General features: G+C 42.7%; 1 protein-coding gene across 1 annotated transcript; it reads right to left on the reverse strand.

Moving 5' to 3' along the window:
- Window positions 1–6562: 6562 nt before the first annotated feature.
- On the reverse strand, window positions 6563–10503 carry LOC100136253 (vascular cell adhesion molecule-like protein). The gene is given in 5 exon segments (NM_001124517.1): window positions 6563–8288; window positions 8588–8743; window positions 8746–8848; window positions 9466–9741; window positions 10121–10503. Coding segments are annotated over 4 exon segments (555 nt in total). The 5' UTR covers window positions 10182–10503; the 3' UTR covers window positions 6563–8288; window positions 8588–8628.
- Window positions 10504–13847: the final 3344 nt, after the last annotated feature.

Below are 13847 nucleotides of genomic sequence, written 5' to 3' on the forward strand. Positions count from 1 at the left end.
CTAGAAAGGCTAAAACCTAGGAAGAAACCTAGAGAGGAACCAGGCTATGTGGGGTGGCCAGTCCTCTTCTGGCTGTGCCGGGTGGAGATTATAACAGAACATGGCCAAGATGTTCAAATGTTCATAAATGATCAGTATGGTCAAATAATAATAATCACAGGCAGAACAGTTGAAACTGGAGCAGCAGCACGGCCAGGTGGACTGGGGACAGCAAGGAGTCATCATGTCAGGTAGTCCTGAGGCATGGTCCTAGGGCTCAGGTCCTCTGAGAGAGAGAAAGAAAGAGAGAAAGAGAGAATTAGAGCAAGCATACTTAACCAGTTTTAGAAATGATTGTAAATCCCCCCCCCCCCCCCCCCCCCCCCCCCCCACCAAAAGAAACAGAAATGTCAAATTTACATAAGCATTCAGACCCTTTACTCAGTACTTTGCTGAAGCACCTTTGGCAGCGATTACAGCCTTGAGTCTTCTTGGGTATGACGCTACAAGCTTGGCATGTCTGTATTCTCGTATTATTTTCTGCAAATCCTCTCAAGCCCTGTCAGGTTGGATGGAGAAGGTCGCTGCACAGCTGTTTTCAGGTCTCTCCAGAGATGTTAGATCGGGTTCAAGTCCAGGCTCTGGCTGGGACACTCAAGAACATTCAAAGTCTTGTCCCGAAGCCACTCCTGCGTTGTTTTGGCTGTGTGCTTAGGGTCGTTGTCCTGTTGGAAGGTGAACCTTCGCCCCAGTCTGAGGTCCTGAGAGCTCTGGAGCAGGTTTTTATAAAGGATCTCTCTGTACTTTGCTCCGTTCATCTTTCCCTCGATCCTGATTAGTCTCCCAGTCCATGTCACTGAAAAACATCCCCAAAGCATGATGCTTCCCCCACCATACTTCACCGTAGGTATGGTGCCAGGTTTCCTCCAAACTTGACACTTGGCATTCAGGCCAAAGAGTTCAATCTTGATTTCATCAGACCAGAGAATCTTGTTTCTCATGGTCTGAGTCCGTTAGGTGCCTTTTGACGAACACCAAGCGGGCTGTATTTGTATTTATTATGGATCCCCATTAGTTCCTGCCAAAGCAGCAGCTACTCTTCCTGGGGTCCAGCAAAATGAAGGCAGTTTATACAATTTTAAAAACATTACAATACATTCACAACACACTGTGTGCCCTCGGGCCCCTACTCCACCACTACCACATATCTACAGTACTAAGTCCATGTGTATGTATAGTGCGTATGTTATCATGTATGTGTGTCTGTGTGTCTGTGTGTGTGTGTGTGTGTGTGTGTGTGTGTGTGTGTGTGTGTATGTGTATGTGTGTGTGTGTGTGTGTGTGTGTGTGTGTGTGTGTGTGTGTGTGTGTGTGTGTGTGTGTGTGTGTGTGTGTGCCAATGTTTGTGTTGCTTCACAGTTCCCGCTGTTCCATAAAGTGTTTTTTTAATCTGTTTTTTAAATCTAATTTTACTGCTTGCGTCAGTTACTTGATGTGGAATAGAGTTCCATGTAGTCATGGCTCTATGTAGTACTGAGTGCCTCCCATAATCTGTTCTGGACTATGAAGAGACCTCTTGTGGCATGTCTTGTGGGTTATGCATGACGTGTCCGAGCTGTGTGCCAGTAGTTTAGACAGACAGCTCGGTGCATTCAACATGTCAATACCTCTCATAAAAGAAAGTAGCGATGAAGTCAATCTCTCCTCCACTTTCAGCCAGGAGAGATTGACATGCATATTATTAATATTAGCTCTCTGTGTACATCCAAGAGCCAGCCGTGCTGCCCTGTTCTGAGCCAATTGCAATTTTCACAAGTCCTTTTTTGTGGCACCTGACCACACGACTGAACAGTAGTCAAGGTGCGACAAAACCAGGGCCTGTAGGACCTGCCTTGTTGATAGTGTTGTTAAGAAGGCCGAGCATCGCTTTATTATATACAGACTTCTCCCCATCTTAGCTACTACTGCATCAATATGTTTGGACAGTTTACAATCTAGAGTTACTCCAAGCAGTTTAGTCATCTCAACTTGCTCAATCTCCACATTATTAAATACAAGATTTGTCATGTGCCTATTACTGATGAGTGGCTTCCGTCTGGCCACTATTCCATTATGACCGGATTGGTGGAGGGCTGCAGAGATGGTTGCCCTTCTGGATGATTCTCCCATCTCCACAGAGGAAATCTGGAGCTCTGTCAGAGTCATCATCAGGTTCTTGGTAACCTCTCTGACCAAGGCCCTTCTCCCCCGATTGCTCAGTTTGGCTGGGCAGACAGCTCTAGGAAGAGTCTTGATGGTTCCAAACTTCTTCCATTTAAGAATGATGGAGGTCCCTGTGTTCTTGGGAACCTTCAATGCTGCAGACATTTTTTGGTACCCTTGCCAAGATCTGTGCCTCGACACAATCCTGTCTCTGAGCTCTACGGACAATTCCTTCGACCTCATGGCTTGGTTTTTGCTCTGACATGCACTGCTAACTGTGGGACCTTATATAGACAGGTGTATGCCTTTCCAAATCATGTCCAATAATTGAATTTACCACAGTTGGACTCCAATCAAGTTGTATAAACATCTCAAGGAAGATCAAAGGAAACAGGATGCTCCTGAGCTCAATTTCAAGTCTCATAGCAGAGGATCTGAATACGTATGGAAATAAGGTATTTCTGTTTTTATTTTTACTACATTTGCAAAAATGTCTAAAAACTTGGTTTCACTTTGTCTTTATGGGGTATTGTGTGTAGAATTTTTTAAAATCAATTGTTGAGTAAGGCTGTAACGTAACGAAGTGTGGGAAATGTCAAGGGGTCTGAATACTTTCCAAATGCACTGTATACGGAATACAAATGCAACCATTTCAAGGATTTTAGTGAGTTACAGTTCATATAAGGAAATCAGTTAATTGAAATAAATGTGTTAATCGCTAATCTATGGGCATAGGCCCACCCACTTGGGAACCAGGCCCAGCCAATCAGAATGTGTTCTTCCCCAGACAGAAATACTCCTCAGTTTCATCAGCTGTCCAGGTGGCTGGTCTCAGACAATCCTGCAGATGAAGATGCTGGATGTGGAGGTCCTAGGCTGGCGTGGTTACACGTGGTCTGCGGTTGTGAGGCCGTTTGGAAGTACTGCCAAATTCTCTAAAACGACATTGGATGCGGTTTATGTTAAATAAATGAACATTCAGTTCTCTAGCAACAGCTCTGGTGGGCATTCCTACAGTCAGCATGCCAATTGCATGGTACGTCAAAACCTGAGACATCCATGGCATTGTGTTGTGTGACAAAGCTGCACATTTTAGAGTGGCCTTTTATTGTCCCCAGCACAAGGTGCACCTGTGTAATGACCATGCTGTTTAATCAGCTTCTTGATATGCCACACCTGTCAGGTGGATGGATTATCTTGGCAAAGGAGAAATGCTCACTAACAGGGATGCAAACAAATGTGTGCACAACATTTGAGAGAAATACGCTTTTTGTGCACATGGAACATTTTTGGGATCTTTTATTTCAGCTCATGAAACATGGGAACACTTTACATGATACATATATTTGTTTGTTCAGTATAAATCAAGAGCAGTGTTTTCTACCCCATGAATGTCAACAGAAAATGTATCTCAATGGAGCCGCTTGCAAACACAAACTCATTCCACAGAAGGACTTTGCTGGTTATTTTCACATTCAGCAACAGCACTGCATTACTATCCCATACTCTTTGGATCCCAAAATAGGCCTACAGCCAAGGAGCTCCTCTTCACACCTAAAATGGTGCTCCGCTCCAATGGGTCTCTCTACATTTGGAAGACCGCAGTGGCCTGGAGAAACCTTGTCTCTTACTTTGCCACCTCTCTTAAGACAGACCTCAATGTTCCATTTGCACCTCCCCTACTCTCTCACACATCTTTGTCCTCTGGGTATTAACAACCCTGACACCCCTCTTTCCTTCTGGAGCCAGGCTTTGGGACTGTTTCCATGGTGACTAGCCATTATGGAGGAAAGGGAAAAGAGAATCAATAGACAATGTGCTGAAGAAAGAAGCTGGGAACATGATACAGGCTTGTTACAGCAGTAACGCTTGGCCCTCATTAATCCGCCTTCGTTTGTTTGCCCTATTAAGCGCATTGAGAACGACTATCAGTGTCTATGGGGGCTCAATATGCGCTTGATTCAAGACGTCAATGGCCATCTTTAAGGACAGAACATGGAAGCTCATGGACACTAACGATGTTGGAACTCAATGATTCACCAGTTTAGTTTTGTGTGACACATCCCTAGCCTACTAGGGGCTCTATTCAATCTGTATCACTAAAGTGTTACAGATTGCGTGATAGAAATGTAAATGTAATTTCCAATTCAGCCAACATGTGCAGCATTTACCGTGAATGCAGTCTCCGCTAACGCGGGAACATTGCCTTTACGTTTTCAGCACATTTCAATCATGCTGTAAAGCTGAACTGCCGTGATATGGATTGAATAGAGCCCTAGGTATCAGGTCAATTTCAGGAAAATAGAGCTCTTTGGTGGGTGTAGAGTCTAAATGAGAATGCACTGACAGCAACCCCATACCTACTGTAAAATATGGTGGTTGATCTTTGATGTTATGGGGCTATTTTGCTTCCACTTGTAGAGGTCAATGGAATCATTAACTTTACCAAAATGCAAGAACGTTTCAGTCAAAAACCTGGTTGCCTCTGTCAGGAGGCTGAAACTTGGCCGCAAGTGGATCTTCCAGCAACATAATAACCCCAAGCACAAATCAAAATAAATGGTTAATTGGCCGCAAAATCAACATTTTACAATGGCCATCTCAGCCTTCGGACTTGAACCCCATTGAAAACCTGTGGTTTGAATTGAAGAGGGCCGTCCATACGCACAGACTAAGGATATCAAGGATCTGGAAGGATTCTGTATGGAGGAATGGTCTAAGATCCCACCAACTCATAAACGTCTCAGTGCTGTTATCCTCCAAGGTGAGGTATTAAAAGATATTGAAAACAGGGGTGTCAATCATTTTGACCCCTGACTTTTTCAGAAAACAAAATATTATTTGTTAAACCAAATCTCTATCTCTGAGTAATTGTATTAGTATATAATAATATAATTTCAAACATTTTTGGAACATACAATATAGCTAAGGTTTTTATTATTTATTTTATACAGTCATTAATGCTCAGCTTTATCAAGGGTGTCAATAATTTCAGACTGTACACTTCTAATATCCGTTCATTATTGACCTGTGACAATTTTCAAGTAGGTTATCTTGTTGTCTGACTAGCTAGCCAAAAGGAATGAATCACAAGGCTGCAAGCCTGTAGCTAGCCACTGCCAGCCGTAGCTAACGGTTTGTCCACATGTTTTTAGTAAACCAAGTGCTTGTAACACCCAAATAGGCCATTGTGATTTTAGTCCCATGACGAAAGTTTCCAGTTAGCTACATCATTGTATTTAAACCAGGGACTTGTGTATCCACCATGATGACACAATGACACTTACACAAGTCCTCTGGATTACATTTGTAACTTTTCTGAATTTAAACTCTTATTGTACTAGTAACCTAACCAAAGGTAGGAACTGTAGGCAGGAGCGTAGCTGAAATGGATTCAATAGGGTTGGTTGTTGGAAAAGTTGAACTAAAAATATTTTTTTCCATTCGTTTTCAAATCAGTTTTTCTCTCGCGTTAAAATAATTGTTTTCTTTTGATATCATTGTTTTTGTTTAAAATTCTATACATTTTTCTTTCATTTTTTTCTATAGATTTATTTAACTTTTCCTCAAATTCTTTTTTTTTTAATACTTAGATGCAATCCTGGCTCTTAAGCAAAATAAATGTGTAACATATAGTACAAATTGCATTCTTAACATATTATGTGAATTGCAAAAAAAAACATTTATAATAATTTGCAGGAAGTAACATATCAGACAAAATTGATAACATAGTACACAATTTGATGACATAGCACACAACAAATGGGGATCCCTTTTGGTTCGTGAGCACCACTTTCAAAATTACTGGCTGAAATTATACAAGCGTTCAAGAGTGCTTCTTTAAGGTGTGAAATTGAACCCATACCTAGGACTCTCTGCACTGTAAGCCAAGTGGGTCTCTTTTCATTAGCTTTTCACTATGTAATTGAGAAACTCAATGTTCCCTGTAACTAAGAATAGATACTTTAATGAAAAGAGGTTGAGTTTTTCCCAAAGCTGTGGTCTATTCAGTACATTGGTTAAGACATCGATTTGAGTTCATAGTCAAACAATTTTATTCCCACAACCAGCATGCACAAGGCATATAACCTTGATCAATCTGTTACTGACTTGAATTTCAATGTTTCATATCCACTTGCCCTTCTCCATCCTCACCTTGGATTGCAAGTGGGGAGACAATCACAAAAGTGAGGAAAGAGAGTTTCGCTCTAACTAGTCACAGCACCCATAGTACTACTTCCAGGAACTGAAAGTGAAATTCATGCTGAACATGCTGACTCACACAAAAGCCCCCATTAATTATCTTCACTTCCCCTGGCTTTTTCCACCGCAACAGGAGATCCCAAAACCCAAAGCTACTATTTCAATTAACAGCTTTTAGTTATGGAAATAAATATTTATTAATAATGAAACAAACTTACATTCAAACACAATTCACAGAAAACAGGGAAAAACTTTTCACCGCTTCAATAGTGATTACGAACAGTCATAAACAAAACAAATTAAGTTATATACAGGCTTTGATTTTTTTTAAAAACAGCTTTTTAAACACGTACCAAACCGGCTCTCATATCCCACAAAATTTAAGTAAATGGTGGGGAACAAAAATACCCCACACACATTGCAACCTCTCCACACATACAAACACTTCTAATAAGGGTAGCCCACATTAGAGACCTAAATAACAGTCAAAACAACGAGGCAAATACGTGTTGCTTTCATATTGTATTACATTACCACAACACTGTCTATTCCTTTCCTTGGGAAACCATAGTGTCGTTTCTGACACACATCATACTGATATAGTTCAAAGTTCATATATACAATGTCAATACATTGTATTCACTTTTTTTTAAGTTCAATTTCTTATCACTGCTAATTTCATTGTATGATTTAGTTTGAAGAAATGTAACATATTGCATTCATCCTACTGTTGTGACACTTAGACATCAATGGGTTTAAATGAAAGCTGCCAAGAAATTATAATGGAGCAAATTACAGTGAGATGCAGTTTGATTATTACACCTATTACAGTTTTTTTGCGTAGGTTTCTATAGAAATGGGAACCTAAGGCCCAACGGATATACACCGTAAAACACAAACATACACACTAAGTCAATGTTTGACACATACACACATATCCAGAAGGCCCAACATCCAACCACAAAGGTGCGTCTCTATTTCTTACCCTGTTCTAGTAACTTCCAAAGGTCATAAGGCCTTGTCCCCTGTCCTTTGACTGAGGCCGTGTCTACACTGGACACTTACATGCGACTTCTGCTATCAGAATACGAAGATCGCATTGAAAAGACGGGTCTAGGCGCACAAAAGTTGCTTTGTGGTCTGATTGTGTTCAGATCGAGAGGCACCTCAAAAATCCTAGCCAACTACCTAATATTTAGACAAATTATTTTTTGTTTGACTAGAGATATGGTAACCCATTTGCAATCCCTTTAGCATTGCTTGTTAGCTTGCTGTCTAGCTACAGAGGTTAGCTGAGTAGTTAGCTACTGCCATCACTTATTGTGTATTATCATATTTAGCCTATTCCACCGTTTGTAGACTGCATACTTGCATTTGAATATAGCGCGGGAAAAGGGTATCTGTGGACACAATGGGGACGCAGTAGACACATTTAAATGTAGGTGCAGATGCATGACATGTTCGGAATTCCATGGTCAGAACTCTATGATCAGAATACTAAAGCTGCATGAACTGTCAAGACTAGACACGGCCAAAGGCCTGGACACGGGACAATGGGCAAGGTTCTCGTCTGTAGGCCAGGAGTTCACTCCAGGTGAGTCTGTCCCTTGGTATGTCTTTACATCATGAGTGTCAAAGTCATTTTGCCTGAAGAACCATTTTTAGACAGTACATGTTCATGTTGGTAGCACAAGTGGGGGCCGTAATCTGGCTCCCGGGCCACAGGTTTTAGACTCCTCTAGTCTATGCAGTGCTGGGCTTACACTTGGCCAGCTCATAGGAGCCCTTCCTCCTGGCTCTCCTAAGATTGTCCAGGACTAGGACTGTGGTGGTCACCATCATTCCCACGCAGACAGCAGGAATGACTATCTGGTTCCAGTCAGGTGAAGGACTGGAATGCTTCTCTGTAGGCAAAGGGAAGATGGGAAGAACAGGGAGATAGTGAGGACGAGGCATATTGGCCAAAAATTGCATTTTATGTTTTCACAGCTTTCGAGTCCTCTCAAATGACACCGGTGTTTGTTATGGGTGGATGGAATTTTCTTGACTTTTTAAAGCTTCACTGTTCTCAAATTCCACTGTTGTTTGTTTTGGGGAGAAAGCGATATCTCCGTTCTCCCTGTTTCCAATTTCTCAGTTGAACGTAGGGTTCAAAGCTGTGAAGGGAAATAAAGAGCTCTCTACACTAAACCATTTCACTCACCCATGACGTTAATGCTGAAGATCTTAGTCTCGTAGCCCAGGTCATTGGTCACATTCACCTGGTATAGGCCTGTATCTTTGGGCGTAAGGTTCACCAGCAGGAAGTTCCCATCCGGGGAGTAGAGCTCTGTGCCATTGTCCAGTTTTCTCAAAACCACCACAGGTGGGGGGAAGCTAACAGAGCGACAGCATACAGTGACATTTTGGCCCTCCTGAACCTCAGTGGACGGATAGACCAGGACTGTTGTATTCCTAGGAGGTGCTGGACAAAAGTGAAATAGAACACACCTGAACACTGAGGGAAGACAATGCCTTGAGAAAACAAATGTAAAACAAACATGAATATGGTGCAGTGCAGTTACAGTGCAAAATACTGTAAGACATTCAGTCTTTTGGCAGTTTGCAACACAACATAACATTACCGTCCGCTATAAAGTAGATAGCTGAGCAAAATGTGTGAAATTACTGACGGCAATGTGTGAAATGTCAATGAGACAAGCTCTATAGAACCATTATCTAGAATTACGTTATGTCATTTCATGTTGTTGAGTTCCTGTGCAGTGTTAAGTGTCATACGAGTGTCTTGTGGCATGGTGTGACAACACTACAGCCGATGGCTAACTTAAACATCATGTTCTTAGATACCGACAGCTGTGACATGACAAGGAAAAGGCCACGCTCCAACCCACGAGAGCAAACAATACTAAACAGGAAGTGAAAACAAAAAGGGTCTGTCGGCGTAGAGAACAGTACCTTAATTAAAGAACCAAAAAAAACGAACTGGGGTTAGGGAAAGTTTCCTGTTGTTGCCAGTACGAATGCATGGTAGTGAACTAAAAGAAGAATGTGGTGTGTGCGTTCCGGAAGCCTGGCACCCACCTTTAACTGTAACGTGTGTGCTAGCTTTCTGGCTGCCGTGCTCATTGAAGGCCTCACACTGGTAGAGAGCAGAGTCTGCTAGCAGGGCAGAGGAGAGGGTGAAGGAGGTGGAGGAGCCGTTGTGGGACTGGAGCTTTACATCCTGGTCCTCAGAGAGTCTCCTCAGCACCATCCATCCCACTGGAGCGCCGTCCGACAGGCAGGACACCGTCACGCTCTCCCCTTCCTTCACCTCACTGGCTGGGCTCACTGTGATGGTGGTTCCCCTGGGGGCATCTGCACAGGAATTATCAGACTCAGTTTAGGTTTATAAAAACACATATAGGTTATAAGGCTTCCAAAACCTGCACGACACAACCGCCATTAACACCTCAAGGACTGAAGTTCGGCATGACAGATTGCCTAAATTGAAAGCTCCAAGGGCAGTGTGTGGACACCCTAGGGTAAATACAAGTGATTTAAGCAATCAACTGTTCATGGTCCTCTATTCAGAACACAATGGGTGGATCAGGTGTGTTATGATGCTGGGGTGGAACAAAGGCCTGCACCACCCTGCGGCTCTCGAGGACCATCAAGAAACGTATCCACCCAATGGCCAAGGGCATCAACAATTCATGATTTGAGCTCGACTTCAATAATCTGTACAACCACTTACAGTGGAGCTCCAGTACAGTCACCGTTTTCCTCTCTCTCCGACTTTGATGGACCACGTCCATCTGAAGACCGACTCTGCAGGTGATCCGCCTCCCCTGGTCCTCCGGTTCCACCGAAAAAGATAACGTTGACGTCACATTCTGGAGCTCACTGGAGTACCGACCCACGCCGGAGTGCAGCTCCGTTTCCCCATCGAGCCATTGAATCTGCACGTGACTGGCTGGGTAGACATCGGCTACAGAACAATATAAGGTGGCCTCCCCGTCTTCCAGAAAGGGTCCCGGGTTCTCGATGATAGGGTCCAAGGGGAAAGCTGGGAGAGAGAAATGGGTAGAGGAAAATATCAACACGTGGCTAAAAGCACATGAGACCAGATAGCGCTGTGAGAGACTTAGTCAGTCATGTTAAAAGGGTAGACTCTTCACTTTGGAGGTTTAAAGATGGGGTGTTTCAGATTGTGACGTGCCGATATGGGGAACTGACACTTTTCCATAGGATAGCAGATTTTTAAAGAGACTGAGAGTAAGGAAGGCATTAATCAGCACAATTTGTGGAACAGCCCTTTCCATAGAATCATGTGAGTCAGGGGTTTAGAACGCACTAACGCTTATACCCACTTTAATACAATGACAACACTTCCGCGAAACTCGACATTTCACCGAATTTGAGAATTTGAGAAGTCTTCAGTGACCCTGGAGTACTTTTATCATTATTCACTTTATGTAATCTCTCTCCCACATTGAACCAGACTACTGATACCAGTGCATTCCGGCAAAAAAAAAAAAACTGGACTTCTGCCCATGTTGCGTGGGAGAGCAGCATGGTTTCGAGTGATCATTCAGGCTTTAAGTCTTAAGTTCGGTTTCATAAGAGGATGCTTATTCTTCCAACCTCCTACAAAGGGTCACTGTACTCTTTCCAAGTCAGTGAAGTGAACCGAAGCATTACCCCACACCAAGCAAAACAGTTGCTATATCTACATAAACCTTTAGAATGTATTGTGCCACGCCTTGGTACCACTGAACAAGTGTCAGGCAAATTACAAACAACCCCAATTAACTTTATTTTCATCTGGACATTTCTAAACAAAATGTAATAAATTATATCAAACTGGCATTGGACTTCTGTAAAAAGTGGCCAATGACAAGCACATTTATGTGATTTATTTCTACGCACATTTCTTTCTTCCTTCTCATAACATACAAACTCAAAGTAAATACATTGAACTAAACAAAGCCAAGTCATCTTTCTCAAGATGTATAGTATACCCACAGAAGACCTTGACCTCTGCTTGCTTGGACTTGATGACAGAGCCACACTTGGCCTCACAGGTGTAGGCTTGCTCATGGGCCAGCCCAAGTGGGCCCAGGTGGAGCTGGGAGAGGGAGTCCTGGTTGAGTGCGCGGCTGTGGACGGGCATGTCCAGCATGCTCCTCCAGGAGAAGGCTGGCTGGGGACAGCCCGAAGCCAGGCAGGAGAGCACCAGTTTGGATCCCATCTCAGCCATCACCCCCGATACCATCTCCACCTCCAGGGGATACGCTGAGAGAAAAGAACCACCGGAGAAAGGATAGATGACTCCTCTGCTCAATTCAGTTGAATAGAAATCAAGTTCAATTGGATTCTGCGCCATTTCAGTTCAATTCAGTTCAGTTAATTCAATTCAATTAAAACCAATTCACTATCCGGCAAGAAAATCTCTTAGCGAAATCAAATCTAGCCTCAACTTAATCCACAACAGAAAAAACAAAGCAAACATAAGAGTATATTAAAAAGAGTCAAGCTACATCACAAAGGCAGGTAAGCATTATAGAAATCGGTAAAACAATGAACATTTAGCATTGAGCCCTCTACTCCACACGATCATGACCATTATTATAATCTTTACCATCGACTACTTCATACCGGTAATGGTTTTAATTATTACTCTGAGTAATAATAATAATCATTATATAATAATAATAATTATCTCCTGTATTCAAACCCACTCATGTCATCGAACCCGGAGGTGGGAAACACATGCAATCCACATTGGAGTCCCTCGAACGTCTGTATGCATGTGAACAGAACATTGACTATTTCTGTTATCTGGGGTGTCACTTTTCTAGGGCTCTTGTACACAGAAGAAGCTTGGTGACTCAATGGCTTGGTGACTCAAACACTCAGTTTGCTCTCCCCAGGGAAATTGGGTTTCAGTGCGTTGACTAAGACACATTTCCACCTTTTCCTCAGGACATGTCTCTTACGTGATTTATCTGAACATTGTTATAGTTCAACTGAAGGAGTATTTTTTGCAGCACAACAGTACAGCTTCAGGTTACACTTTACATTTAAATGTATTATGCGGTTACATGGGTGTAATTAGGCCTACATGTAATTAACTCTAACTATACTGGCAATGATTTTGAAACATCATTATTCCAGTTTCCATGATTAGAATCCAGCCATTGTTTCATGTACAATGCTACAATTATGTAATTATAATGTGGTTACCAAAGTCGTTACAATAACTACTGCACAAAGCCTAAGGTCAACTTATGATTTCGCCAGAATCCACCATGTTACCTAAATATACATTTTAAAAAAATCTCACCTTCAACGGAGAGCAAGGTGCTGACTTTCTGGCTGCCGTGCTCATTGAAGGCCTCGCACTGGTAGAGAGCAGAGTCTGCTAGCAGGGCAGAGGAGAGGGTGAAGGAGGTGGAGGAGCCGTTGCTGGACTGAAGAGCTACATCCTGGTCCTCAGAGAGTCTCCTCAGCACCATCCGTCCCACCGGAGCTCCGTCTGACAGGCAAGACACCGTCACGTTCTCCCCTTCTTTCACCTTACTGGCTGGGCTTACTTTGATGGAGGTGTTTGTTGGGGGAGCTACCAGAGGGGAAGGTCATCAAGGATACATAACATAAGACAGAAGTTTAGATCGCTAATTAAGAGGTTGTTTTAATGAGATTGCTCCCCCAAACAGACTTTTTAGACAAAGCTATAAAGATGATTCCTTACTATTACACTATCATAGAGTGACACCAAACAGAACTTATCCAAAATACAAGACCAAGGAGAAATTCATTTTCATTTTTAGAAATTCAGGTAGTTATTATCCTACCTTCAACAATGACGTTCACGCTGGCTGTGATGTTTCCAATGGTGTTGCTTGCCACACACTCATATTGACCAGAATCCACCAGTGTCATCTCTGTAAGGACAAGCTCCTCGCTCTGCCCTACTATGACAGCCTGTCCGTGTGGACCAATGGTCTTCCACTGTATCTCTGGTCTGGGGTTCCCTTCAGCATGGCACATCAATGTGGGACTGGAACCAACTCTCACAACAGTCAACTCAGATATTGACGTAATCTGTGGTGCATCTGAAAAAATATATATATGAATGATGTTGTTGTTGTTGTAGGCCTCAATTGTGAACTATGGATGACATTTGGTCGTTGCAGAATAACTGCCTAAACAACACTGACTTTAAGATCAGTGCTTATATGGGTAATTTGATATTAATCATATAACGTCAACCATGCTTCAATCTATCACTAGCAACTTCCCTTTGCCTAACAGTTACGCTGCAGTAGTAACTTACAAAGCACTGTGAGAGAAACAGAGGTTTCCTTGGTCTTCTCATCATCAGGCACACCCTCCTGATCGTGAGTGGCTCTGCATGTGATGCTCGTCTGTTTGTCCTCGGGGGTGGGCGTGAACGTGTAGGTGGACACAACAGACTC

The sequence above is a fragment of the Oncorhynchus mykiss genome, chromosome 5 (assembly GCF_013265735.2).
Source record: "Oncorhynchus mykiss isolate Arlee chromosome 5, USDA_OmykA_1.1, whole genome shotgun sequence".
NCBI classification, from domain to species: domain Eukaryota; kingdom Metazoa; phylum Chordata; class Actinopteri; order Salmoniformes; family Salmonidae; genus Oncorhynchus; species Oncorhynchus mykiss.